General features: G+C 38.9%; 1 protein-coding gene and 2 long non-coding RNA genes across 3 annotated transcripts in view; 2 read left to right on the forward strand and 1 right to left on the reverse strand.

The window, feature by feature from the left end:
- Positions 1–10210, forward strand: part of LOC145230370 (uncharacterized) — a 29607-nt gene extending 19397 nt beyond the window's left edge. The window contains exons 3-16 of the mRNA XM_080095795.1: positions 967–1054; positions 2570–2738; positions 3499–3652; positions 3756–3828; positions 4105–4496; positions 4768–6475; positions 6778–7054; positions 7414–7725; positions 8089–8236; positions 8365–8500; positions 8615–8691; positions 8841–9050; positions 9348–9432; positions 9665–10210. Coding sequence (XP_079951921.1) covers positions 967–1054; positions 2570–2738; positions 3499–3652; positions 3756–3828; positions 4105–4496; positions 4768–6475; positions 6778–7054; positions 7414–7725; positions 8089–8236; positions 8365–8500; positions 8615–8691; positions 8841–9050; positions 9348–9432; positions 9665–9671 — 3836 coding nt within the window. The 3' untranslated portion in view covers positions 9672–10210. The remainder of the gene's footprint in view (positions 1–966; positions 1055–2569; positions 2739–3498; positions 3653–3755; positions 3829–4104; positions 4497–4767; positions 6476–6777; positions 7055–7413; positions 7726–8088; positions 8237–8364; positions 8501–8614; positions 8692–8840; positions 9051–9347; positions 9433–9664) is intronic.
- Positions 10211–11623: 1413 nt separating this feature from the next.
- Positions 11624–20775, reverse strand: LOC145230372 (uncharacterized). Its single transcript, XR_013860637.1, has 6 exons — positions 20618–20775; positions 20416–20484; positions 20206–20326; positions 19549–19688; positions 17565–17685; positions 11624–13054 (listed from the first exon to the last, which is right to left on the reverse strand). It is a non-coding gene; the product is annotated as an uncharacterized LOC145230372 (long non-coding RNA).
- LOC145230373 (uncharacterized) lies at positions 14232–16661 on the forward strand. Its single transcript, XR_013860638.1, has 2 exons — positions 14232–14605; positions 14666–16661. It is a non-coding gene; the product is annotated as an uncharacterized LOC145230373 (long non-coding RNA).
- Positions 20776–25433: the final 4658 nt, after the last annotated feature.

Raw genomic sequence — 25433 nt, forward strand, 5'->3', positions numbered from 1 at the left:
GCTTGCTGTCACTCGAATCAGCACGCCTGCCTTTACCTTTTTCCCGCACTAAAGCTTGGCTCGTTACGAAACCACGGCGGACGTTAAAAGAATCAATTACTTTGTGCCGATATTACAAAGAAAAGCCGAGGACATGTAGACTATCCTCTAGGTCTCTGTATTAGGGCACGACAATTTGTGTGACTTCTTTACCCCAACAAACAATTATGGAGATTAAAATTCAATGGTTGAGGGAACTGTATATCCGCTGTAAAATTTGTTTAAATCGTGTTTTGAATACATAAACTAAACATAATAATTGCCTTTTGGTATTACTTGCTTTTTTGCCTTTAAAAGTTTTGCGCTTAACAAATGCACAACAGCAGCAGAGGCTTCGACATTCTGCTTCCTTTTTGCCCGTGATTAAGGATTGATTGCCTTGTTCCGCCATTGATCATTTTAATGGGTAAACGCCAAGGTCTCATTATCCAGTGGCGGAAAATACAAGGGCATTTGCCGGTCGAACTCTCAATGAAGCTTGGGAGAAATTTATTCTCAAAGTGACTAATTTGTTCCTTGTGATATTACTGGGCTATCGGGGATTCGATTTTTTGCTCATATTTGTTGTTTGTCAAGCTTTTGTTTTGTAGTTTGTGGTTAAATAATTGTCAACTGACGCATTATGATATAATTATAACATTTTGATTTGGGGTTAAACAAACAAGTTTAGACTAGAGGTAAAGTTGACTCACAATTATACCTTAGCTATGAATTTAGGCACTTTTATTGTCGCATTTCACGTAAAAAAGAGACAGACAACGACTTCAATGCTTTGTGCAACTATTTTAGAATATTCATCAATATATTCATAAATTAATATAGACCAGGTCATCTGAAGTGCAAAGCCTCATAGTTTGTTCAGGGGGCCTTCATTTCTAATTGTTGTAAAGAAATGCACAATTTTTAATCGTTTTTTTTTTTATTAAGGCGTGCTGGTGGTCAACGTTACATGGCGAAACAGAACTTACGTCGGGACTCTTCTGGATGCAACCAAGCATGACTGGGCACCCCCAAGGTAACACAATGACGTAGTACGACCATATTTGAACCTGGTTGCTAAATTGCCTTTGTTGGGCATTTGACAGGAGAAGTGGTCGAAAGAAAATTGATGGTTAACGTAACATTAAAAGTCAATTATGCCTCTTCTTCAATTTGCACTTAGTCATGTACTTATCTGAAAGTTTTTACGTGACTGTACAGTTTTCTCTACTTTTGTCACATTTGCTTGTAATAGCTTCAAATTAGATTCATTGTTGACCACACTCAAACATTTAAAAATTAATATTTTTATCAGTAGTAAAATGTCATTGACTAGAAAAGTGTTTTAGGCCTATAAACTAACTAAAGTGGTTTAATAGTCCCAGAACAAATAAAGGTGCAAATGATGGCAATCCGTCTAAAATAACCTACTTAAATCATTCGCAAACAAACACGTTTAGTAGGGTGGTGCGTAGTAAACGTGTTGGTAGTGAAGCGGTTTTCATGTGACAAACTTTTTCCGTCGCGTATTCAATGTCGTAGTTACAGCACCAACAATGAAAACAGTTAACACGCTCTTTTCACATGCCTAAATGTGATTACATTGATTTCCAAGTGTTTTAAAAATGACCACAATCCTCTATGCGCAAACAACCCAACAAACTATGTTAATTAAAGTTTGGTATAAAAAACGTGATTAAAATTTAACTCCTAACATACAGAAAAACTGACCGCCCAATTTCCGTAATTGTGTCGCCGTGCTTCTAATTGACCATACCGCATTCGGTCTTTCCTTGCGCTTGTGCCTTTAACATGGTTGGTGACTTTAAATACCTCTGAGTCACCTGAGTAAACCAACGGCCGGGTTTGCGATCTATTTTCCCGCAATCATGTCCGTTGAGCTGCGTCGGCTCAAACACTGCCGTGAGCTTATGCGGTTTAGATTATCAGGGGCTGATGAGTCACACAAACAGATCGTAGATGCTTCTGCGAATCCAGATAGTACGGGAGAAGTGATTTGTTCGACTGCGTGTGTTTTGCGTTGGATTGGCGTTTTGTCACATTAACAAGTTTATCTTAAGAAGAGGAATTTATGTGGGATATGTGGATAACCGTGTCGTTTACACCTCGGTAAGCTTATCTTAATCCGCTTAAATCACAAGAGACCTTTCGCCAGTAAACTGGTTTTTCTGTTTGAGGAAATAGATTTAAAGTACCAACAATAAGAATTAAAAAAACAAAACAAATTGGGCTAGAACTGTGACACAACTCACCTCAATATCTGGCATTGCAAACACATTTAAATTTTACATCCCCAATAAAGTACTTTTTCCAAGGCTGTTGGAAGAAAACGACAATAAACTACCAACAATAATTCATAAAAGTCCTATAAAATATTCCAATAACGTTAAACACGGTTTATAGAGTTTTGGCAAAAAATGACATTCGCCACAATGTTTACCATCCACATTTACACATTTAAATTTTACATTTTACATCTAATTTTGTAAAGTCTACGCAAAATAACGAGTCTGTTTTTTGTCACATTCAGATTTGCTGATTGCGATGTGGATATGGAGCTTCGGGGGAAAAACGGAAGACCGAAAAGACTACGCAACGGAGCGAACGAACCTTCCACGCGGAAAGGAAGGTCACGTGGTACTGTTAATGACGACATAAAGGGAAGTCCCTCGTCAGCTGCCAAGAAACGAGGAAGCAAGGTGAAAGTTTATTTTTGTTTATCAATGAAAGCAAAACAACGGTATGGTTTTTGCGTTTGGTTTCTTGAAGCAAGCGTGTTAAATGTCAACAATAAGGCATCGTCAGTTTCTTATTCAAATAGAATAAATTACAGACATGGCTCTTTTTTTCGACCTATGAGGTATCATCAATGTAGCTAGTGACAAGAGATAGGTCGTATTGGCTAGTGTAACCATCCAACGGCACTCCAGTTTGTTGGGAGTAACAGGGTAAAAAGCCATGCCTCGCTTTTCTGTGGGATTGGTTTGATGCTTTTACAAATAGAATATGGTTAAGCAAAAACGAAACCTCGAACATAAGGTAAAATTTGTTTCTCACGGAACTTATTTTGCCTGTAGAATTAAATACACGAAGCAAATTAATGCGATGAGAGTACGGTTTGCGGTGGACTTGGAAACGCAATAACAGCAACAGCCTTGAGCTAACTGTTGTTTCATTTCATGTCATTCCGTAAATCGTAGTTTGTTCTCTGCTGAGAAAATGCTAAGGTTAACCGATGTGACTAAGCGATTTCTGCAAATCACCCGCTTTTGAAACCAACAAAACGTGTTTAATGTAACCAAAACAGCATTGTTAGGTTGGCACATAATCAATCCCGGGATATTCGTTGCTTTCTAAAAAATATTGCGTTCAATTATCCCAGAAAAACTGTAAAATTCTGCCGGTATTTGGGCAACAATTTTTCGCCAACCGTTTTTTTTAAATTGATGTATTTTTTAGACTTCTGAATCTGAAGCGAACGATATGGATGGAAGCTTAACACCAAAAACGTCATCGAAACGCGCCAGATTGACTTCCTCGAGAAACGCAAGCAACATTGCCCAACAACTGCAGCAATTGCAAAACGACAGAAATACTAACGGTTCTAACGGAGGTAACTTACATATGTACAGCAACAAAGAAAAATTGTGGTGCCAATGTGTGTTTCTTTTTGACATAAGTTTGCATTTTAAAAATTGTTTGATTTTCTTTTCCAGGCAGTGGATCTTCGACATGTTCATCCCCAGTTTTTATTGATTGTCCACATCCAAATTGCAACAAGAGATACAAGTAAGCGTCAATTTTGACTTTCGACCATCTGTTAAACTTGTCGATTTTGTTTGTGTTGTGTTACTATCTTGTTTTAGATTATCTCTGTTATATATATATATATATATATAATCTGTCTGATTTATATGAGTTATTTTAATATGCACTACACGCAATTGAAGATGTTTAGGTTAGCCAAGCAGTACTCGAAATTAGAATGTTTTTGTACCATATGTTTAGGCACAGAAAACATATTTTTGGAAATTTTAATTACTCGTCAAAACCTGTTTTCGACAGACATGCCAATGGACTCAAGTATCACCAGGCACACGCGCACCTCGATTTCGGCGAGAATGACGTTAAAGATGACGTCACCAATCACGTGGACGATCGCGACGGCGATGAGCGAAACACCGATTCCGAATCCAGCGCAAAACAGGAACCGGTACAACCGAATCTTCCGAGTCCACCCGAACCCACTGCCATGGAGACCAGCGCCCCGGAGCCACAGACGTCGGCCGCTGTCATAGAAACGGCGAAAGAGGTCTTACCGAAACCAACAGCGCGGCTAGTCGAAGAAGCCGATTCGTCAGCAAATAAAGAACTAGGGAGGCCTGCAGAATCACCGTATGTGGGAGCCACAGTGCAAACGTCTGTAGCGGTATCAAGTCAGCCCCCAAAGCCACAAGGTATGATTTATTTTCCGCAAGAATAATGTTTTTGATTTTGTTTAATTTGGCTGAAACTGTGTTTAAAGCTGCTTGACCCTTTGAAACAATATTATATAAAAAAATACCACTAAAGCAGCATGGTAAGATTTATTTCTAGCAAGACGAAGGTTTTTGGATTTGTTCTTGTTAAATGAGGAAGTAAGGTAGTTTACAGTTTCTTAAGACTAGAAGAAACTATATTGTCAGAGATATAGTTTTTAACATACAATTATCTTTGTCTTATTAACAGATTCTATCACAACATCCACAGTATACCACCGCCGGGCTGAAGTCACAACCACTGCTGCCGACAGTGAAAACGAACTCGCAGTGAAAAATCTTCTTCTCCAGTTCGCTGACAGTGAAGACCAGGTTCTCCCCGGGCTAACAGCCCCCTACAGCCAGGATTCCCCGGCACCCACCTTGTCTCTTGTGTCCCGACCTGAATATGTGGCCACACCCACGGCCCCAGTAGCCCCCTATCGCGAACCCTCCGAATACCCGGCCTTTGTACCCACGTCTGATTCCAGACCCACATATTACCAAAAACCTGGGCTTCTAACGAAACAAGACGTACCTATGACGTCATCCCTGCCTGTGACGCCAGATGCTTCAGCACCGGTGTCAGTCCCTTTGCCGCCACCTTCCGGCAGTGGACAGACGGTGCATCAGTTGCCAATGTCGGTGTCGATTCAGTCAGGCGAGGCGGGTCACGTGAGCAGCGGCAGTATTCATTACACGACGGGGGAATACCCCACCAGTGCGGTGACGCATCCGGGCGGCGTCAAAACGGCCAAGGGCAAAACCGTTCCCATCCCTGTCGGTTCAACGCAGACCCTACTTCCGTCCGGCACTATAACTTCGCCAAACTCGGCTAAAAAGCAAAAACCTCGTAAGAAGAAGCTGCCGGGCGAAGGCGGGGAGATCTCCTCTTCTGTGAAGCAGGAGACCCCTGTATCTGGTGGTAATGTGGAAAACGAGACCCCAGTATGTAATGCGCCAACAACAGCACCCTTTCCAAGTACTAGCGGTGCCGCGGCAGTGCTGAACAACATGGCAAGTTTGCACCAACGTTCCCAGCAGGTCCCAAGGCCCCCGAAGGAGTCAGCAATCCTTCCGCCTAGCCAGCCCCAAAATATCAAGACCGAACCTGGAGCGCGCTACCCCCAAAGCTTTACCCAGCACCCAATGGGTCCAAGAAAAGTTCCAGGGATGGTTACGGCTGTTGCGAGTTCAGCAGCCCCCGCTACTCATAATGTAACCGTCGCTGGAACTTTCCATCCTTTCCCGGATCCACATAAGCCTCAGACAGCAGTATCGGCTCAGGCACAAGACCGACTGCGGGCTTCCAGAGCCCATTCCCCGACTAACTCCTCGAGCAACCGCAATAACAACAACAAACTTGCTGGAAGTCGCAACGCAGAGCAAGCTCCAGCGAAGCAAAGAAGTTCGACTGGTGACGTAGCTGATCATGATGGGAATTACCGCCAGAAATACCCTGATATGAAACCGCGGGCCAGCGTCGATCATCTCGAGTCGCCAATGATGAAAATGCAAGAAAAAGTAATGAATACAATTTCGAGCGAATATCGCTTGCCGACGTCGCGAACCAAAACACCGGTGGCGGAGTCACAGCGCCACCCAGAGACAGCTTCAATGCGATCAATGTCACCAGCAGAGGGCGCACGGCAGAGTGAAGAGCCAAGGATGCGTCCGCGTCCTCAAAGCCCGCCCAGACCTCGACTAAAAGAGGGGCCTGTGGGTCAGCGAGAGGCTGAACGCCAAGCGAAGACTCCCAGTGATCCCCAATTTGCAGCGGCCAACCCCCAAGCTTTACTCGCCCAGCATATGCCCCCAATGTACCCCTACGCGTACCTGCTTGGAACGGCGGCGGCAGCAGGATTTGACCCAACCCAGGGAAGTTTTCACCCCCATCAAATTTTGGCCGCCCAGCAGAGGTAAATTAAATTATATATTTTTGTGAAATTGTTTAGCACATTTCTGCGACAAAATTGTGTTTTGGGACTAACTGAAACAGTTTTGTTATTTAACGAATCTCCCGCAGACAATAAAATGTATAAAAGAAAGATTCTTGCTTCTCATCAGTATAATATTGAACTGTTTTATAAAAACAGATAATAAGCATAAATTGTTTCTTTTAATAATAGAAAGATATATTTCGCCTTAATAAATAGGCATCGAGATAGGCAGTTTTGGACTAAATAATAGGTTTTTGACAAATGTATTTAAAAACCTTCAGAACGTACGAACAACTGATGTTGCAAGACTACCAGAAACAACAAATGGCACAACAGCAGCAAGCTTTGCAACAACACCAACAGCAGCAAAAACCGCCGGAAAATCGACCACGAAAGCCGGCAGAACTTGCAGAAAAACTCCCAATCAAGCCCGAGGTCACTAAGGTCGCCCCACCGTCTTCTCCAGCCGAGAGTTCTCACGAGAAAACAGCCCTGTGGGTGGCGAATCAGGCAAAACAACGTCATTCGACTGGATCCATCTCACCGTTTCCGAATCCGGTAATATAATTTAAAACATAGTGTTTGTTTGTAGATGTGGAAAAACTCTATAATAAGCAACGACACTACAAATCTGTGCAGGGCTTGTTTTAGAGCCGAAATCACGCACTTTCAGTGAAAATAAGTGCAAATTATTTGAAACAAGGCTGCAGAGGAAAACATGTCAGACTAAAATCGATCTTATTTTAAAAAGGCGATAAAATGTACATAACGGCGCGGCCGATTTTTTTCTTGCAGTCTCACAGTATAAAAAAGCTTTGTATGAGATTGATTACTTTCGTGATTAAAAACTAAAATCACAATGACAGTTTTTTGTAGTTGTGTATTTCACCTTTTACAATGCAACTTTTTTCTTTCAGCCAAATAAGGACAAGTCCCCTTTTCCGACCCCGGTGCATCCCCAGCACCCCCACCAACAGCCCATCACCCGTTACAAGTCGCCCCAGCCGTCACATCACCCAAACCAAATACCCACCCCTGGGTCCCAACCCCGCACCCATTCCGCTAACCCCGGAGCCGGACCCAGCGGACACAGAAGATCAGAGTCAGGAGAGCGTCATCCCCCTCCAGTTCCGAGGAGGATGGAGGTAAAAGAGGAGCAGAAGACTACTCCTCTCAGGAAGCAATCGACTCCTACTCCGCAACAGCGTGAAGGAAGAAGTCCAGAAAAGGTAGCAATGAAGACAGTTTTGACCAAGCTGCGTTAATAATACAGTATATTGAAACTTTAAACCAGAATCTCCCAGTTGATTGCTTGGTGCATAAAGACTGTAATGAACCTTATATTTATTGATGATTCAATTAGTATATTTATCTCAATTCATACGGATATATGACTTAATGATTTCATAAATTTGGGATGTTATTTGTTTTTCTTTCATATTTTTTCCGTTATCTCTGCCCCTTTCTTACTCTTTATTTTTCTCTTTCTTTTTTCATCTTGTCATTTTACGGCACCTTCGTATTTCTTGCTTTCTTTGAGCCCTTGCCTTTCATTTTTATTTATTACTGAACCTTTTTCATTTTAATTTCAGCCAAAGGACGTTCCAGGTGGAATTTATCGGTCCCCTGCTGAGAGTCCCAGTCATCTTCAATATTACCCCGCAGCCCCTGGTGGCCCGTACCCCGGTCTGTACGACCCCTCGAGACCCCCTTACAGAGGGGTACCCTACCCCATGCCAGGTAAATTCATTGCTACCTCTTTTTTCTATAACACAAGGAATAGTAATGAAAAACATTACTATTTTTGATTAGCAAAGTTTTTTGTTCGTTATTAAAGTGTTTTTTTTTAATTGAAATCTTATGCACAGGTTATGTTTACCCCGCTGGTGCCCCAATTTATCCCGCACAGCAAGGTTGGGTCCCACCCGGCTCCCAGCCTTCTGGACACGGTAAACAGTCGCCGCCTTTAAAGGAACCAAAAGAAATACCGCCGCCCGTCCCAAGGTTCGTGTATTGTTTCCAACGAACAACATTTTTCTGTAGTTTTTTTTCGACTACCAGGGATGTTGTTGTTTTACCATCGATTTGATCGTTCAAAATTATGCTGTGTACTTGCAGATCGCCAAAAGAGGACCGAACTAGAGTTGAACAACCAGATTCCCATTACAACTTGCCCAAGGACAGACCAAGAGAAGGTAAGTAAGAGCTATGTGTTGTTATATGCAACTTTTACACATTTCAAGCCAAAACAATACAATTAAACTGAGCTAAGTATTGTTATATGTAGCTTTCACACAGTTCAAGCTTTAACAATACAATCAAACTGAGTTATGTGTTGTTATAGGCCCACCCTCCCGTAAGACGAGTCCCAGTCCGGACCCTAAACAAGCCCTAGCCCTGGCACCCGGCCCCAACCGAATTCCCACGACAAACCCCAGCGACCAGAGGATACCCTCGCCGCCCACCCAGCGGCATTTACACACGCACCATCACATTCACGAGGGAGTCCCATTTAACCAGTTTATCCCACCACATCAACATTATCCCTATACTGGTATGTGGTTGTCAGCATTTTGATTTATTTTAAACTGGTGTTAGTTGGGTTTTAAAAACGTTGTCACATATTCGTTACCAATTCTGTCTGTTCGGGCAGCATCGAATTAGCTCCACGAGTGATGTGCTATTCACTGCGTGTATAATTCTATGACCATATTGCAGTCTTGCCCCCCCTCTTCGACTTTTACCGTGTCCATGTACGCACAAATATTTCAGAGTCTTGGGATGTTGATTTATGTGTCCACGCAATGTTAGACTTTGACGCGTTTGTACTAAGTTTGTTTATATTTTTCAGGTGCAATTCCACCAACCGCCGTGATCGCGGCAAACGGCGAAGCGGTGGCAGCTGCTGTATATCCTGCTGCTTACAACCAGAAAAGGTAAGATTTGTACAAAACTGTAGTCTCTTTGAACCGATGTAGATTCCTCTACTCCTTTTTCCATATTATTCGATACGTTCCTTCGAACTTTTCAATTGAAATGTAAGTGTTACTTTTTAGAACTTGACTGGGCGATGTGTTTCGAAACCATATTTTCACATGTAATTTCTCTGCTTATTAAGTCTGACTAGATTGTCCTTATTTCATGAATTTACATCATTTCTATTTGCAGAGAGTAGACTCACGGATCAAGAATCACCCCGTGAACCGTTGTCTCATAATGAGTGCATATGATCGAGACGATGCTCCGAAGACTCCAATCCAAATTTTTGTCTTGTGTGAAATGAATCTATCACGATCTTGTCCATATCACGGCGTGATGATCTCATGATGAGCATCGTACATTCCTAGACAGTTCAAATCGACAAACGATAATCGGACGGCTGTTGCGCTCGGTATTGTTACGTCAGCAATACCGCTGTTACGTCACTACCTACGTCACAGCCTGAAGTGACGTCATCCTTTACTTTCAATTCTTATATTTTTCGTGGTGGGAAAAATCGTTGTTTTTTGTTTGTTTTAAAGTTCACGCTTTGACTGTGGCGCTCAGTGGCACAAAGATTTGACAAAATTACTTCGGACAATCCGGTCAGGGAAATCGCCTCGAACAGACCGTTAGCGCTCTCGTACAATTTCTATATCGCTCATCCGCTTTTTGGACGTGCACTGTGCCATAGCGCCTCCATGTGGCGCAGCTCGAATACAAGCCTTGCAAAGATTTGCGGTGTCGTTTCGTTTGAGATTTCGTAGGCTAGAAACCCTAGCGGCGAAAGTATGACGTACATGAATTTAAACCAGTGATTCTCAACCTTTTTGCCATTGCGGACCTTTCTTGATACTATCAAGCTAATCGCGGACCCTTTTGAAGGTTTTGGTATTTTTTGTCCTTTTTCATTAACAAGCAACCAAAACATTGTGCAGAATATACAAACCATGTTTGGACCAGGACTAAAATTTCAATCGTTTTCGCTGGGTTGCGACATCGGAAATCAACAAAAATGCCATTACACTATAACGTGGCGTTGTTTGCCACAGACAATTAACCTCTGGTACATCACAATGGGGTTAAAATTTCACAATGCATTTTGGTTTGTTGCCTATGAAGAATGTTTTTAAGCAAGTTTAATGTTATTTAAAACGCTAAAACATTTTTAAGTCGCGCTTGATCAATTTCCTTGTGCGAATCATTAGAACTCGGCTGAGAACCACTGAATTAAACACACATCAAAGTACGCCAGGCCCATTTAAGGCGTCATACCGAATCAGCCGGTCATTAAGCAGACCAAAACAAATGCTTACCACTCAGCTGACAGATTCTACGTAAAGCAAAACGAAATTCTACATAAAGCTTTTCCCAATGTTTATCTATTTTAAAATCACTGCGGTACTAAGTTGAAAAGAGTTAACTTTGGAGAAAATAACAATGCCAGGCATAATATCAAGTTTTTAGAGCTCTTCTTGCAAGTGTATTTTTATTCCGACGTTTCGACGTCCTATACAGGTCGCCTTCATCAGGGTAAATAACACTTCAGGGTAAAAAATACATTTGTCAGCTCAAATTAGCCGCAATCTTAGGTACAAAAATTATGTTTTTTGGTTGGTGAGAAGCTTTGGGTTATGTTACACTCTGTCGTGCTTACTATGAAGCAATTTTAAACCACCAAAAGCGGTGTTAAAAAGAAATACTTTACCAAACATTTTGGCCTTGTCAATTCTATGGGTTAAAAACATTTTAATAAATATTCTGAGAAGCACAATTAAATGAACCAAATTGCATGCGTACAAAACGCATGGCTCCCTGGTGTATATTAGTGTATATTAACCATATGATGAGCTAATTTTAATTGTTTTAACCTCGAATAGGCTTTTAATTTTATCATGCGACCGGCTTATGTTGCGGTTAACAAGTTGAGTTAACGTGCGGTTGTTTAGACTAACAACAAATTAAGCTGAGTGCTTTCATTCGACCATATGTCGTCCCATAACCAAATAGGTGGTTGGTTAGTGATTACCTGTAAAATATCAAAATATGCCATATGGTCCGACAAAATTAACGCGCTCACAATTGACGTATGCTTGACCGGTGTTACGCATGCAACCCTTTTTAGCTGTAACATGAAGCTAACCAATGCATACAACATCACGAAAACGGGTATAATATGTAAGATCCGTAACACACTCGACGTAGATTTGATCAGTATAGAGGCAAAAATGATGTACGTGTTGTGCAGATATAAAAAATCTGAGTTTTGTTTTGGTTGAAACATATGTAATAAACAATTATTTTAAAAACCAACTGGGCAGCACAAAAGGGCACAAACGCCAATACAGATCTTTCTTAAAATGCCGCAGCCACATATTGAGTTTTATTCAGTATTTTGATGTAAATAAAAACCTCAAAAAATACAAAAACGATGTCCTATATAGTTGGCACTTGGGCCCCAAAGCAGCAGATGTACAATTGTACTTTGTATGTATATTTTTCACTTGGTAATAAATAGGAAAGTTAAGCCATTTAGTTTATCTCGTTTTACGTTCGTGTCAGCAAGACGTTTTGCGAATAGGGAAGTTTAATGCATCAAATTGTGTTTCTGTAATAGGTAATAAGACATAGTGTAGCAGATATGGCCAATAACTCTTCAACGTTGAATGATACTTTCACGATTGTGAGTGAATCGACAATCATTGACAGGATGTCAGTCGGAACGTTAATCGCAATAACGGGTTATCTGACAATAACTTCGTTTGTGTATCAGCTGCATTCACAACAGAAAGGCTTGCAACTCAACAACCGACTTTGCACAGCCTCTTGTTTCCTTATGTTTTGGGCTGCAATGGCTCTGTTAGTAGAGATAATTTTGAAGAAATTCAACTCTACAGTGTGTACCTGGTTGGTAAATTTCACCGTGGTCCCAGCTAGTATCGCGGTTTATCTGGTTTATCTTTCTTTGTGGCTTCGTCAACATGCAGTGTACAAGACAATTCGCTCTGATGAGGTGTGGGTAAAAAGAGCAAAGATTTTGAGCAAATTTGTTCTGACTGGTATCACATTTTTTTCTCTGATACAAATTGTAGTTACTTTCTTGTCGCAGTCACAGCATTGACCGATGAAACGATGTATGTCACGGCCTACCATAGTAAGCTTTGCAATGGTAGGTTCAATAGGTCTTGTTCTGTTTCAAGTTGCCCTTCTGGTTCTTTATCTCTTGCCGTTGTCGACACACTACAGATATTTGACAAATACCAAGGGTGTCTACATTCGTTGTGCTTCGTGTACTGGGGTATGTGTAGCATCTGCCGTTGCTTTTTTGGTGTTTCTACGGTTCTCCAGGCCTATGATAATAAAATTTGATTGGATGTCCCACCCAGTTGTTTTCTGTTATTTCCCTGTCGTTGCATTTTATGCTCAATGTCATTACTTCGATATTTTCTTTTCCTGATTACAAGAAACGGTTCTTCTCCTTCAAGATGATTCAGATTGGAAAATTAGTAAAGGTCCATCCTTCCGAAAATCCTGACAACAATGGTGTGTGGAATCCGGATTTGCCAAACGACCAAACTGCTGCAGAAAACAAAGATAAAAGAAACATAGAAATGAAAGTATTCAACGTCTCGGAAAAAATCGACAACCAACCGGACCAAAATCAAGATAAACAATCTGAAAAATGATTTTGCTTCGAAGCATTGTACAGTTTATGCAGTGGTGGGATTCAGCCGGTTCGCACCGATTTTATAGAACCGCCGTATGAAATTTTATGAGATCAGCGAACCGGTTAGCATTACTGGTTTCTGTCAATGGACTTTTGTAACAAAACCAGCTGAAAAAAATGACTTTTGTGATGAAACCGGCTGACAAAAAATTTGAATCCTACCACTAAGTTTATGACAGAGACTTTATAATAGACACGTTTTATTTTTGTCGTAATATATTATAAGTTTTTGTTATTCAATACGTTGTCCCTGTGTTTGTAAAGTAGGATGTGTTATGGTTTCTGAATTCGCATCAAATACAACTGCAAACGTTGCAGGCACAGTTTAATCAGCTAAGCGAATACCGTGGGAATAATTTTACCGGAATGTAAAATATGCACCAAGAAACGGTAGATCTTAGATATTTTCGGAGTCAATAAAAATTTCGCTTCTTCAGCCTTCATACACAGGTTATTGCTGAGTTAAGATTTTATAAGACTAAACTAACAAAAAATAACTTAGCAAATCTAATCGGAAACAAAACTTGTAGTCTTGTAAGTTAAAGACCCACATTTAACTATTTTTTTATAGGTAGCGCAAAGAGCACTAATCCCTATTGAAAACGGTATATCTCAAAATATGCTGACGGTTAGGGCTATTAGGGTTGGGGTTAGGTATTATCATCAAAATACCAAGGAAACTAATCCAAAAAGTTAGTTCTAATGTAAAAAAAAATTAAAAACATACTTCTCAACCCTACCCCTAATTAGCCGCTTAATAAATAATTCGCAACCTATCGAAAAGTAGGTAACAATACGACCAGGGGCGGCTCGTGCGAGGGGGCTGCGGAGCTGCAGCACCCCCAGTATTTTTACTTGACATTCCTATTCCAAGTTGTTATACAAAACAATCTTTACATATATTTTTTATGTTTGATCAGTGTATACTAAGAATAACTTTTATGGCATTAATCGGCATTTTATTAAAATAAAATTAATAAAAAATTTGTATTATTAAAAAAAAAATTTTCAAAAATAATAATGATAATAATAATAAGTTATCTATGGCGGAGCTGCAGCTCCAGTTTCGTGACGTTTCATGACGTTTTCAGTTGTGCGCATGCGCACTTGGAAAAGCTACATGCCGGGCGAAATAGGCGAGAGGGGGCTGTGGCTCGCGCAGCCCCTCGCGTGACGTAGCGCTAGTTGTGTTGTCTGCTTCGCGTCAGTGAGCTCCAAAGCCAAACCCGTGTACTGTGTTTTTAAGTTCGACAGTGAGTGCAGTTAAATAATTGTTTTGCTATCATTAAATTTATTGTTTGACTGTTAGTCGTGACTTTTTAAGATGACTGTAAGTGGGTTTCAGTTTTTACAGTTATCATTTCATTAAATAAGTGCATCTAACACCTTGAAAAAGAAAAAAGGTCATCTAACACCTTTAAAAGTCACAATTAACCTTTATAATAAATAACTGAATTAAAAAGATTTATGAAAGTATGGGACAAAACATCTGCTACTCCAATGTCATGCAGGAGTAAGCAACAACAAGAAATACTCAGTTTTTGTTCCTAATGCTACCAAAGAAACATTAAATTTGTGACTGTGAAGTTAAATGCCTCACTGAAATTCAGGCAATATCAAATGCAGAACAAACAACTGCAAGCAACAGGAATTTTGAAATGAAGACAAAAAAAGAGTGAAGACAATTTAAAGTGTGGATTTCTTAACACACCATGTGGACAGTATTTGCAACTGTATCGGACCTTGGACTTTTAATTCAAAATACATCGGACTTTGGACTTTTTAATTCAAAACATTTTAATTCGTGTAATTGTCGTGTCATATCATCACGGTCAACCCCGTTCATAACTCGCCTTTTTCTACACAAAAGCTTGACCACCTGTTAAACCTGTTTTTCTTTACTGCTCCGGTCAATTACTGCTTAAGGCTATCGTTTTATCATCCCCTTACGTGTTAACGTGAAGCAACGTCTTAATCTGCTTCCAGCCATGTTAAACTTGACACTTCTATAAGCAATTTAAAGAATAATTACGGTTTAGAACACAGTTAATCTTCTCGGGCGTACGTTTTACGACTATGCCGGTGATAACGAGATTTGACCTGAACGCTATAAAGATCGACACATTTTAGACTTAAAATCAGTTCTAAAGTTACCTTAAGTTACCTTAAGCTACCTTAAGTGACTAGAGTACGCATTAGAATTGATGTCTCACAGTTGATTCGTGCGCGGTGACTTTTGTGTTGCGTGTTTAGCGTAAGAGGCGCTCTCGTGGTATGCCTTATTAAAATATAATGTGGGAACGTTAAGCTAGTTTTGCGTCTTGTTGTTCGTTTCGACAGTGATAGTTTGTTTGTTTATTAGAGTCAGATATACGGCAGTGTGTTCTTATTGTCTACCCATTGGGTCAGTACACAACCAAGTGCAATCATGTGTATTGATATAATGGACATGTACTGGTCAAGAAAGTACACCAGACCCCATGTACTGTTTGTCTAAACAGTAGCTGCTAAATTGCTTCACAGGAAGTGTTTCTTAAGAATGAACATTCTACAGACAAGATAGTAGTGACACCAAGCACATCCTATTGTTGACAAAGAAAAGCTAGTTACTCAAATGAAAATGTTTCTGTAGATCTAATGTTCATGATTACTTTGAAATTACTTAATCTAGAGATGATGTTTTGACAAGTTAAATTACTAGGATGAAAAATCCTTTTTCCTGTTTCCATGATTCCTTCAAAGGCAGAACAGTTCTTTTTAACACTGAAAAAGATGCCATTTTTTCTGAGGAACACCAATATTTCCAAAAGACTTGCACTTGCAGTGCTAGAACTAGAATACTAAATAGAAAAACAGTTTCTTAGTTATCATTTGGGATTAAGGAAGAAGCTATCAATTATCATGCCCAAACTATAACTTCATGATTCATTTTGGTTGGAAAAAGGAAGCACAAGAGAAGGCGTTTTGCACTTAAAAAAGGAATTATAAGCTATTTGCCAGCAAGCAGCAATTATAGCAGTCAAGAAACTAAAATACAATTAATAGTCTGTACACAAAAATTTAAGAAAGATGTTTAAATGAACAAGTTCTGAAACCAATGTAATGTGGTTGTTAAATTTGTTAGTTATGATACCAATAAAAAGCTGTATGGTTAGTTTTTTTGTGTGACAATAATCTGTGAAGTGTCATAGAATATGTTGAAAACGCTGACTGTGACTAAATTTACTTAAATGAAACATGACAAATTTTGTTGTCGAACTGAAATACTTCGACCTTTTTCGACTTATTTGTATCTTTTTTTTTCTATATTCCTGTTGTGTTTTACCGTATTTACAACCGCTTCGTTTCGAAGCTGTGTCACGTGTGTTTTTGTTTTTCACATTATTACTGAACGTTATTGTGTTTGGCCCGTCGCTGTGCAAGTAAACAAAATACACAAATGATGCCGTCTGCTGTTTACACTCGTGTACATTATTGCGTAACAAAAATTACGACACAATGGAGTTGCTAATTAAGATTTGTATTACTTGTTTTTCTACACCAGGGGCGTGCAACTGTTTATCGCAGTTGGCCACAACTTACACTTAAAATAATGCTGGGGGCCAGACAATAAAGCAACACATACGTTTTTAAACAATTATTGGATAGCAAAGCGCATGAACACAGTCAAGTTACTCTTTGAGTACTTTTTAATCAATAGGATATCTGCTAACCTTTTCGTTAAATAAATGTCAATATTTTTACTGCACCTATAAATCATGTCACTGAATTATTGCTAGAAAGGCAGTTCTGTCATAATGCACACTATGATGCAACAATGGGAATATGTCGTCACAGTGTATAAAACCTTATCACGGTGTGACGTTGTACAAAGTCAAAAATACCGGTGATTGTGTACAAATAGCAACATTCCATGCTCTAACAGTAAAAAGTGTACATAATTAATAGAGTACTTTGTAGTCTGCGTGGGCCACGAAAATAGGTGCCGCGGGCCGGACACTGGCCCGCGGGCCGTGTGTTGCACGCCCCTGTTCTACACAAAACAAATGGCTAGAAATGTAGCTTTTCAATATACTGCCAACTTATATATGTTCAGTAAAGGCTAAAATTTGTGGGGGCAGCACCCCCACAAATTTTAGGCACGAGCCGCCACTGAATACGACTGACGAGAGTAGTGGTGTAGTAGCTGTACCAACTGATGTTAAGTCGACATCAAGCCCAAACTATGTGTCAAAGTTACAACAACACAAAAATATAAGTTCACGAGTATAATAAATAATTTTATGTTTCTTTACTTCTGATTTCGACTTGCTGTTGATTTTCCCTAACACACTAAAGACTTGCACTTTTTTCTAATGTTACCTATACCAGCTTGCATGTCAGTTGATTCAAAATTCCACGCACCATCTTTGTCTGCAGTTTCTGGTGGATTGACCTTTCCCAATTTTCCAAACAGAATCATCTTGTAGGGCAACAACCGTTTCTTGTAAATGGGAAAAGAAAATACTAAAGTAATGACTTTGGTAATGAAATACCACAGGACAAACCGCCAAAAACGGGATGCGTCATCCATTCAGTATTTAAAATTAAGGATCTAGAAAATGGCAGAAAGGACACAAAAGTAATCACAGTTGCAACACAAACTGCAGTAGGCTACTCGAAGCACAGCGAATGTAGATAAGAGGGATTTATGCTCCTTTTTTAGTTCGTTTAATATTTTTTGTTTACCCCGGACGAAACACATAACTGACATAACATTACTTGTAGGCTGTACATGGGGAGTATTGTACCATACAACATTGGAGATCAGAAAAACAAACGAATGTTTAAATTCCAAACAATCCTGCTCCCATTAGAACAGGGGTGTCCAACCCGTGGCCCGCCGGAAGATTCTGAGTGGCCCGCGGAGTATTTTTTGAAATGACATATATTGGCAACTTAATCGCCTACGTAATTTATGGCGAACTTCATTCTGAAAATTGGCATTTATTGTTTGCTTTATTTCTTTGTTCATAGAGTAGTGATACACAACTGTTCAAGTTACTTTTATTGCGTCACAATGCGCATTGTTACGCATCACAATTTTGATATTGTTACGTCACAATCTGACTCGTGCTTCAAGAGTCAGTCAGTAATGTTTCTTGGTTCATTGAGATACATCTGGTATCAGAGACTCGCGCAAAACGCATTTAGCAGTAAAACATCTTCCGCACTCTGCAGTGATATAGATTGTGCCAAATAGGAAACAAAAAGCAAGTAACGCTAACAGAACTTTCCGAGAAAGGTTGACATGTGACTTTAAATCCCCTGCGCGATCAGTAATTTCTGACAGCCATATGGAAAAAAATCGCTTCGCATTGCTCGTCCATCTCACAGAATATTGCCAAACTTGTTAGAGAAAAACAGGGCCAAACTTCACATTGAAATGTCGACGTGTGGGAAATACTTTGTTGACTTTACTATATCTTGGTGTGTTTATTGTTCTTACAACTGTAAACGAGGACAATAGCCTACACCAGTGTTTCTCAACCTGGGGGTCGCGACCCCCCAAGCACTTTTGAGGGGGTCGCGGAGACGCAACCGAACACGGAATTATTTTATCTGTATCATAAAAACTTTCCCTGTGACTTTTGTTTAGCATATAGTAACTCACACGACCGTTTGATTTAGAACGGGCGCAACAATATTTGCGATTGTATACTTCTATAATTGCGGGTTTTGGTTTTTCTTAACATAAAAAAAACACGAAGTAGTGAAATAGTTAGTGAAAAATAGGCGTTTTCCGGAATGCAGCAAAACGCCGAACTATCGGAGCCACGTTAGATTGCAAATGTGTGATGAACACAATCAACACATGCTGGTAGTTAAACTTCCTGTGTGTGTGCGTGTGTAAAGGGGTCGCGTGGTGTTAGAAAATCTCTAAAGGGGGTCGCATAGTAAAAAAGGTTGAGAACCACTGGCCTACACATTTCTAAGATTAGAATTTCGGTGTGAGGATTTTAATTAGAAATTATAAGACAGCTATTTCTAAGGTTCCAAACTAGCAGTTAGCCAGTAACACTTAAGTGGCGCGCGCAATCTTTCGTAAACCGCAAGTGGCCCTTTGGCCAAAAAGGTTGGACACCCCTGCATTAGAATAAAGGTTACGTGTTCCGCAAAGGCGCTTTAAATGAAATACGACAGATTGTTTTGCTGCAATGAGCAAAACTTAATTAGCTTAAGTTATCAGCGAAAAACAGATTTTCTAAGTAAGTTTAAAAAAAGTTTTTTTTTAAATGATGAACTTACACAGACATAATTGCAATTTATTAAAAACGTGTGATTTCACCTGCTTTGGGACATTTACCTGAAATAACAAGTAGCTTCCCCTGCAGACACGAAGAATTCTCGACCAATTGTGTCACTTCATTAAAACAACGAACTTTCAATATCCCTTGTGCCATAGGAATGCTTTTCATTAGCCGACTGATGTAGATCAGGTACAACCTATAGTTCACTTTGGACTCAAAAACCAATATCACAAACACAACATTCCTCTAATGTGCAGATTTACGATGGCCAAAGCTAGTTCGCCCTAGCAAAAACGTCAATCATCTGGTTTTCCAGAAATAATATCAAACCAGGAATCATATGCAATCGTATACAAGAATGGTTTCTTGAGGTTACTGAAAATATTCCTTCTGTTAATATGGTTATTCTGACCAGTATCCCTCCAATGCCACAAAACACTTGTTCCTTTGAGCACACTGTAGACTTCAATCTTGCTTTCACCATGGGTTATAGGGGCTCAAAAAGTTGTATTCATCAACAATGCAAGTGCACGCTATTATGGCTATGCTAACTAAATGTTCGTAAGTTCAGTTATCTCAAAAACTGAGACCATATTTTATACACAAACCATAAACCAAATTAGTCATGCAGTTTTTTAAACATATTGTACTTTATCTAGAGTACTTTGCAATAGATAATTACAATTATTCATGTAAAATATTTTATAGCTTACCAGTGTGGTTCTTGGTTCTTTTATACAACATATCAAACAAAACATGAAAAATTGACATCATGCAAAATGGTTTTGTAACAAAAGCATAATCCTTTCCAACAAAACCTGTTTGAAGCACCTGCTAAAATATTTCAGGTATCCACTTGATGTGGTCCATGATGTTAAAGTTTTATTTACTGGTATCATGTTAGAGGTTTGTTTATAGCTTACCAGTTTAGTGGGCACAGGTAAAATACAAAACTTGACAAAACAGTGCATAAGCCTGATAGGCAACTTGCCCTGCAAAAAAGTACTTTTTTGAAATAGAAATACAGTTTATCAAGTATCCAGGGTAGGATAAATAAAGTTTCAAACACTTACCTTTGACACATTTAAAGTAAAAAGAGAAGATTTGAAACAATACTGTACTCACATAAACATATATATACAAACATTTGTCTGGCAAACAGTATATGCTTCATTTTGCAGTCAAGTTGGTGTAATCCATTCCTAAGCCTGAACCGCAAGATTATAAAGATGATGGTGAATAACATCACATACATCAAACTGTGAAACAAAAATGTATTTGTTTACCACATTGCTTTAAAGTTTAAACAAACAAATAACAACTAACTATTGTTATTCACAGAAGTTTAAGTTAATAACAATGGATGATTTGCCTAAACTAAACATTTTACAAAAGCAATGATGCAACTACTTTCAGAAATAGCACTTTAGGTAATTTAGCACATACGGTACCATTAGGTAAATTTAGCACATAACAGAATAGCGCATACGTTTCACTGTTTATGGCAACAACTTAAAAAAACCACAAAACACAAACGTTTTGCATTGAAGAAAACAAACAAGCAGGAAAAAATGTTAAATATTTTCACTCATATTAAAGGTGGAATTTCGATTGAAGATGTAATTAAGGAAAAAGAACAACATTTTGGTACTTTTTTTAGTTTAGTAATCAAAATCATTTCACCACACACTTAAAATATTGACTGTTTTATCATAACGCTGTAAGGGCAGTTTTCTCCAACGAACAACTGCTTTGTATAACACTTATATCAATGTCCAGCTTGTAAAAAGCTATTTTAAAAGTTTTTTGTGGGTTTTTAGCACATTTATAACCAGCCGTCGAAAATAACAAAAACATTCGTTTTCAAAACTATGCGGCGCATACTTGCCACATGGTGACGTAAAAGATTAAATGTTTTTTTTTTCAAAAACAGTGTTATTTTTATAGCAAACCGAAACAGAGGCGATTGAATTTATTGCATGTGCGCCTTTTGGCGGGAACACTAATCCTCAGAATTAAAGGAAAGTAAACCACCCACTGTGCATTATTTCAAAAAGATTCCAACGTAGTTTATTGTAACTTTGGAGGGTAACCAGACTATCCTTATGACGATTGTAAACGGCGGCTACAGTGTAAACAAAAAAGTTCATTACAAATTGTTTGGTCTGTTTTATTGCATCTCAATAAGAGCTGACTGTTTAACATCCACAAAAAGTATTTTTTCTTTCTTTGTTATCTTGTGTGGGCGAATGAACAGTAATAAATTTCAACAATTTCACATCCAAAATTTAACAGAGAAAAAACCCAGATAGGTTGAAAAACATCTTATTTACGGTAATGCAAAATCTTTGTATAACAGTGAACATTTTTCCCTTTAAGTATAGAATTTATTTGGTCGCAAATGTCCAATGTTATAAAGTCATAACGCCCTCTAACTGACCTGTTGTGCTTTTTCTCAGGTACGAGCGGCAGTGTTCTATTTAAAACTTGAACCAGAAACGACAGTATAAAAAGGAGGAAGTATGTGCAATGATAAACAAACACCTTAAGTTTGTACAGAACATGCTAGAACAGGGGTTCATAAACTGGGGGCGCGCCCCCCTAGGGGGACGTGAAGGGTTCGCTAGGGGGGGCGCAGCACATTATGGCAGCAAAGTTTTCACTTGCAAACAATTGTAAATGAATGCATTTGAATTATGTCGGCACTGATTTCGAACTTATAGCTTTAAGTAAACGCTTCATTACTCTGAAATGGATGTCCAGTTGTACTAACCAAACTTTTCTACACCGCGGGCCGGATACGTTTAATACTAATTCGCGCGTGCCGTTTATAGTTTACATGCCCTAGTGCAGTCTTCTCAAGCTTAGCCCACGAGAGTATTTTTATAGGGGTGCCAAGATTTTTTGGGGGGTCATTTTAAAAACCCATTTAAAATCTGTTAAATTGTATAGTTAGTCTCATCTTACAAGGAATGTTTGTATATTACGTCACAATTAACACAACAAGGCAATTGTCAGCACACAATTAACACTTTTTGTTTTGTCTTTTGTTTTGTTTACGTAATAAACTGGCTTTGGACTTTGCAATCCTATGAAAGTCGGTAATATTAATTTTACATGTCGTAACAGTAGACTTTCGTAGGGAGTAGATTAATTCTTGACAGTAACAAAGTTGTCAATACGTTTTGGCAAACCTAAAAAATGGGATCGCGGGCCGTAGTTTGGTGACCCCTGTACTATATAGTCGGCTGCACATTCTTTATTTGTTCGCAATTTCGCATTAGAGATTGCCTTAACTTTGAGTGTATCAACAATTTCTGGGCAACATATGCGTAGTTTACAAGAATACTGGCGTGAGAATAAATAAAGTAGTAAAAAGTAAGTGATGCACGACCGAAAAAGTTTAAGAACCCCTGTGCTATAAGAATAAAATGACTTATATTGTCTTAGCTAAATAAATCTTTAAAAACCTATTGTGACGAGTCAAAGTCCATTTCTCGTCGTTTTATAAAATGCTTTTGCACGCGAAAATGCAAAAGGTAATGTAAATTTTGTACACAATAACATGATGGCCGTTACAGGGATACACCTAATTACAACCCAACTTCAATTTGGTTTAAGCGTAAGCTGAACCTAATTTTCGACATTTTATTAACATCACAGAACAGTTGCAAAAACGCCTATGTCTGTGAGTGTAGAAGTGGCCTTTAAAACTGATCCCAGGTGAGTAATTATATTAGGACTTGTAGATAAACTTTCTTTGTTATATCAACCTCGTATTAACACTAATCGCGATTCCCAGACAAATGTGATTTGTGTACGCTACCTACCGGAAATTAACAAACTTATCAGGTGAGGTAATGTGTTAGTAGCTCTATCTTGTTTTAAGTAAAAACGTTCAAGTGAAAGAACCTGTGGGTTATAAATCAACCGCATAAAATCCGTTTTTATCTGACTTATAATAGAAAAACAGGACTTGATGTATTACTGACGTTTTCACGTTTATTTGTTTTATAACTGTTCTGCGTTGCGTGTTTTAATTGAGGTGCAAAAAGTGTCCAGGGTCCGTATATTGATATTGATTTATCATATCAACGAATTATAATCGCCTTACAGAAAACATTTAACTAAACGTCCAAGCTAATCACACTTGAAGACAAAAAACAAATACATATGAAACACAATATCAAACACACCTACAAAACCCAACAAACTTATTGAAAATGTTCATTGTTCTTTTATATTGACTGGCTCCCATTTGCTGTTGATTTTCTCCGAGATGCTGAAGACTTGCATTTCAATATTTTCTCCTTCAGCGTTTCCTGCAGCTGTTTGCGATTCGGCATTCCACACACCACCCTTGGCTGTTGTTTCGGAGGGATGTACTCTACCCAATTTTCTAATCTGAATCATCTTGAATGGAAACAATCGTTTCTTGTAATCAGGATAAGAAAATATCGATGTAACGACATTCAAGGTAAAATAAGAAAGGCCCATACTTGCTAAAATTGGGTGGGTTATCCAGTTAAGGTTCGATATCAAGACAGGATAAAATTGTAGAAGAGAAACAAAAGCAATTGCAGATGCTACACATACTGCAGTGCACGAAGCACACCGAATGTAGACACCTTTGGTATTTGTCAAGAATCTGTAGTATGTTGATAATGGCAAAAGATATAGAATCAGAAGTGAAACTTGAAATAGAACAAGGCCAACAGAACTTGCCATTAGAAAGGGAATTAAGGTAGGTTCAGCGGTGCATCTTATCTCTGAAAAATGTTCCGTTTTGTTGGTCAGGATAGCTGCAATTTGCATAAGAGCGAAAAACGTGATGCCAGCGAGAACAAGTTTGTTCAAAATCTTTGCTCTCTTAACCCAAACCTCTTTGGAGTGAACCGTTTTATACAATGAATGCTGGCGAAGCCACAAAGAAAGGTAAACAAGATATAACGAAGTGCTGGCTGGGATAATTGCAGCATTCTCTATCCAAGAACACACTGTAGAGTTAAACACAGTTAAATTAATTTCAATCAAAACAAGCAATCCAACCAGAAGCAACAAAAAACAAGAGGCTGTGCAAAGTCGGTTGTTGAGTTGCAAGCCTTGCTGTTGTGAATGCAGCTGATATACAAACGAAGTTATCGTCAGATAACCCGTTATTGCGATCGCAGTTCCAACTGCCACCTTTTCAATGATTGTCGATTCACTTACAATCGAAAAAGTATCGTCCAATGCTGAAGTGTTGTTAGTCATATTTATTCCAGAAAAAAATTGTACAGCAGAAACAAAATTCTAAGCTTATTTGATCACAAAGGTAAACCTGTAAAAAATGGAAATTGTTTACTTTTTTTTGGTATTTCATTTTTTGTTTTGGTTCAAGTTTTTCATGATGGTTAGGTTTTGAAAACACAAAAGAGAGACAAATTTTGCAGCTGTTTTATACGTCACGATACTTTAGTCAATGGAATAGCTAAAACCATCACACGTTATCATGTATTTAACTTTTTATCAAGGCATACCAAGTCCATGTAGCACAAAATGTTGTTTGTATTGGACAATACAGAGTCGTAAGTCGGGCCCGGCTTGGGCCGTGTTTAGGTTTCATCAAAACAACAGGCTTGCTTCGGGCCTGACTTTACACTCTGTGTCAGTATTTTTTGAATAAATTTATCTAGCCAAGTAGCCGGTTGCTGGACCGGACCTAATATAAAACAGCCCTAAAACGCCTTGTTCAAGATCAATTGTCTATTTTTGTCTAATGTGTTTGTTTGTTTGTCTTTCCTGAGGCTTCAATTGAAAATCCTGTCAATCTAACTTTCGGGGTGTTACGGGATTCTTAAAAACGATTCGGGTTTCGGCCTGGGTTTCGGTTTAGGCCCGTTTAGAACTCTGGGACAACAATTGATTTGTTAGAAAAGTTAGGATTAGAAAACTAAGACAT

The sequence above is a fragment of the Phallusia mammillata genome, chromosome 5 (genome assembly GCF_965637545.1).
Source record: "Phallusia mammillata chromosome 5, kaPhaMamm4.hap1.1, whole genome shotgun sequence".
Lineage (NCBI taxonomy): Eukaryota > Metazoa > Chordata > Ascidiacea > Phlebobranchia > Ascidiidae > Phallusia > Phallusia mammillata.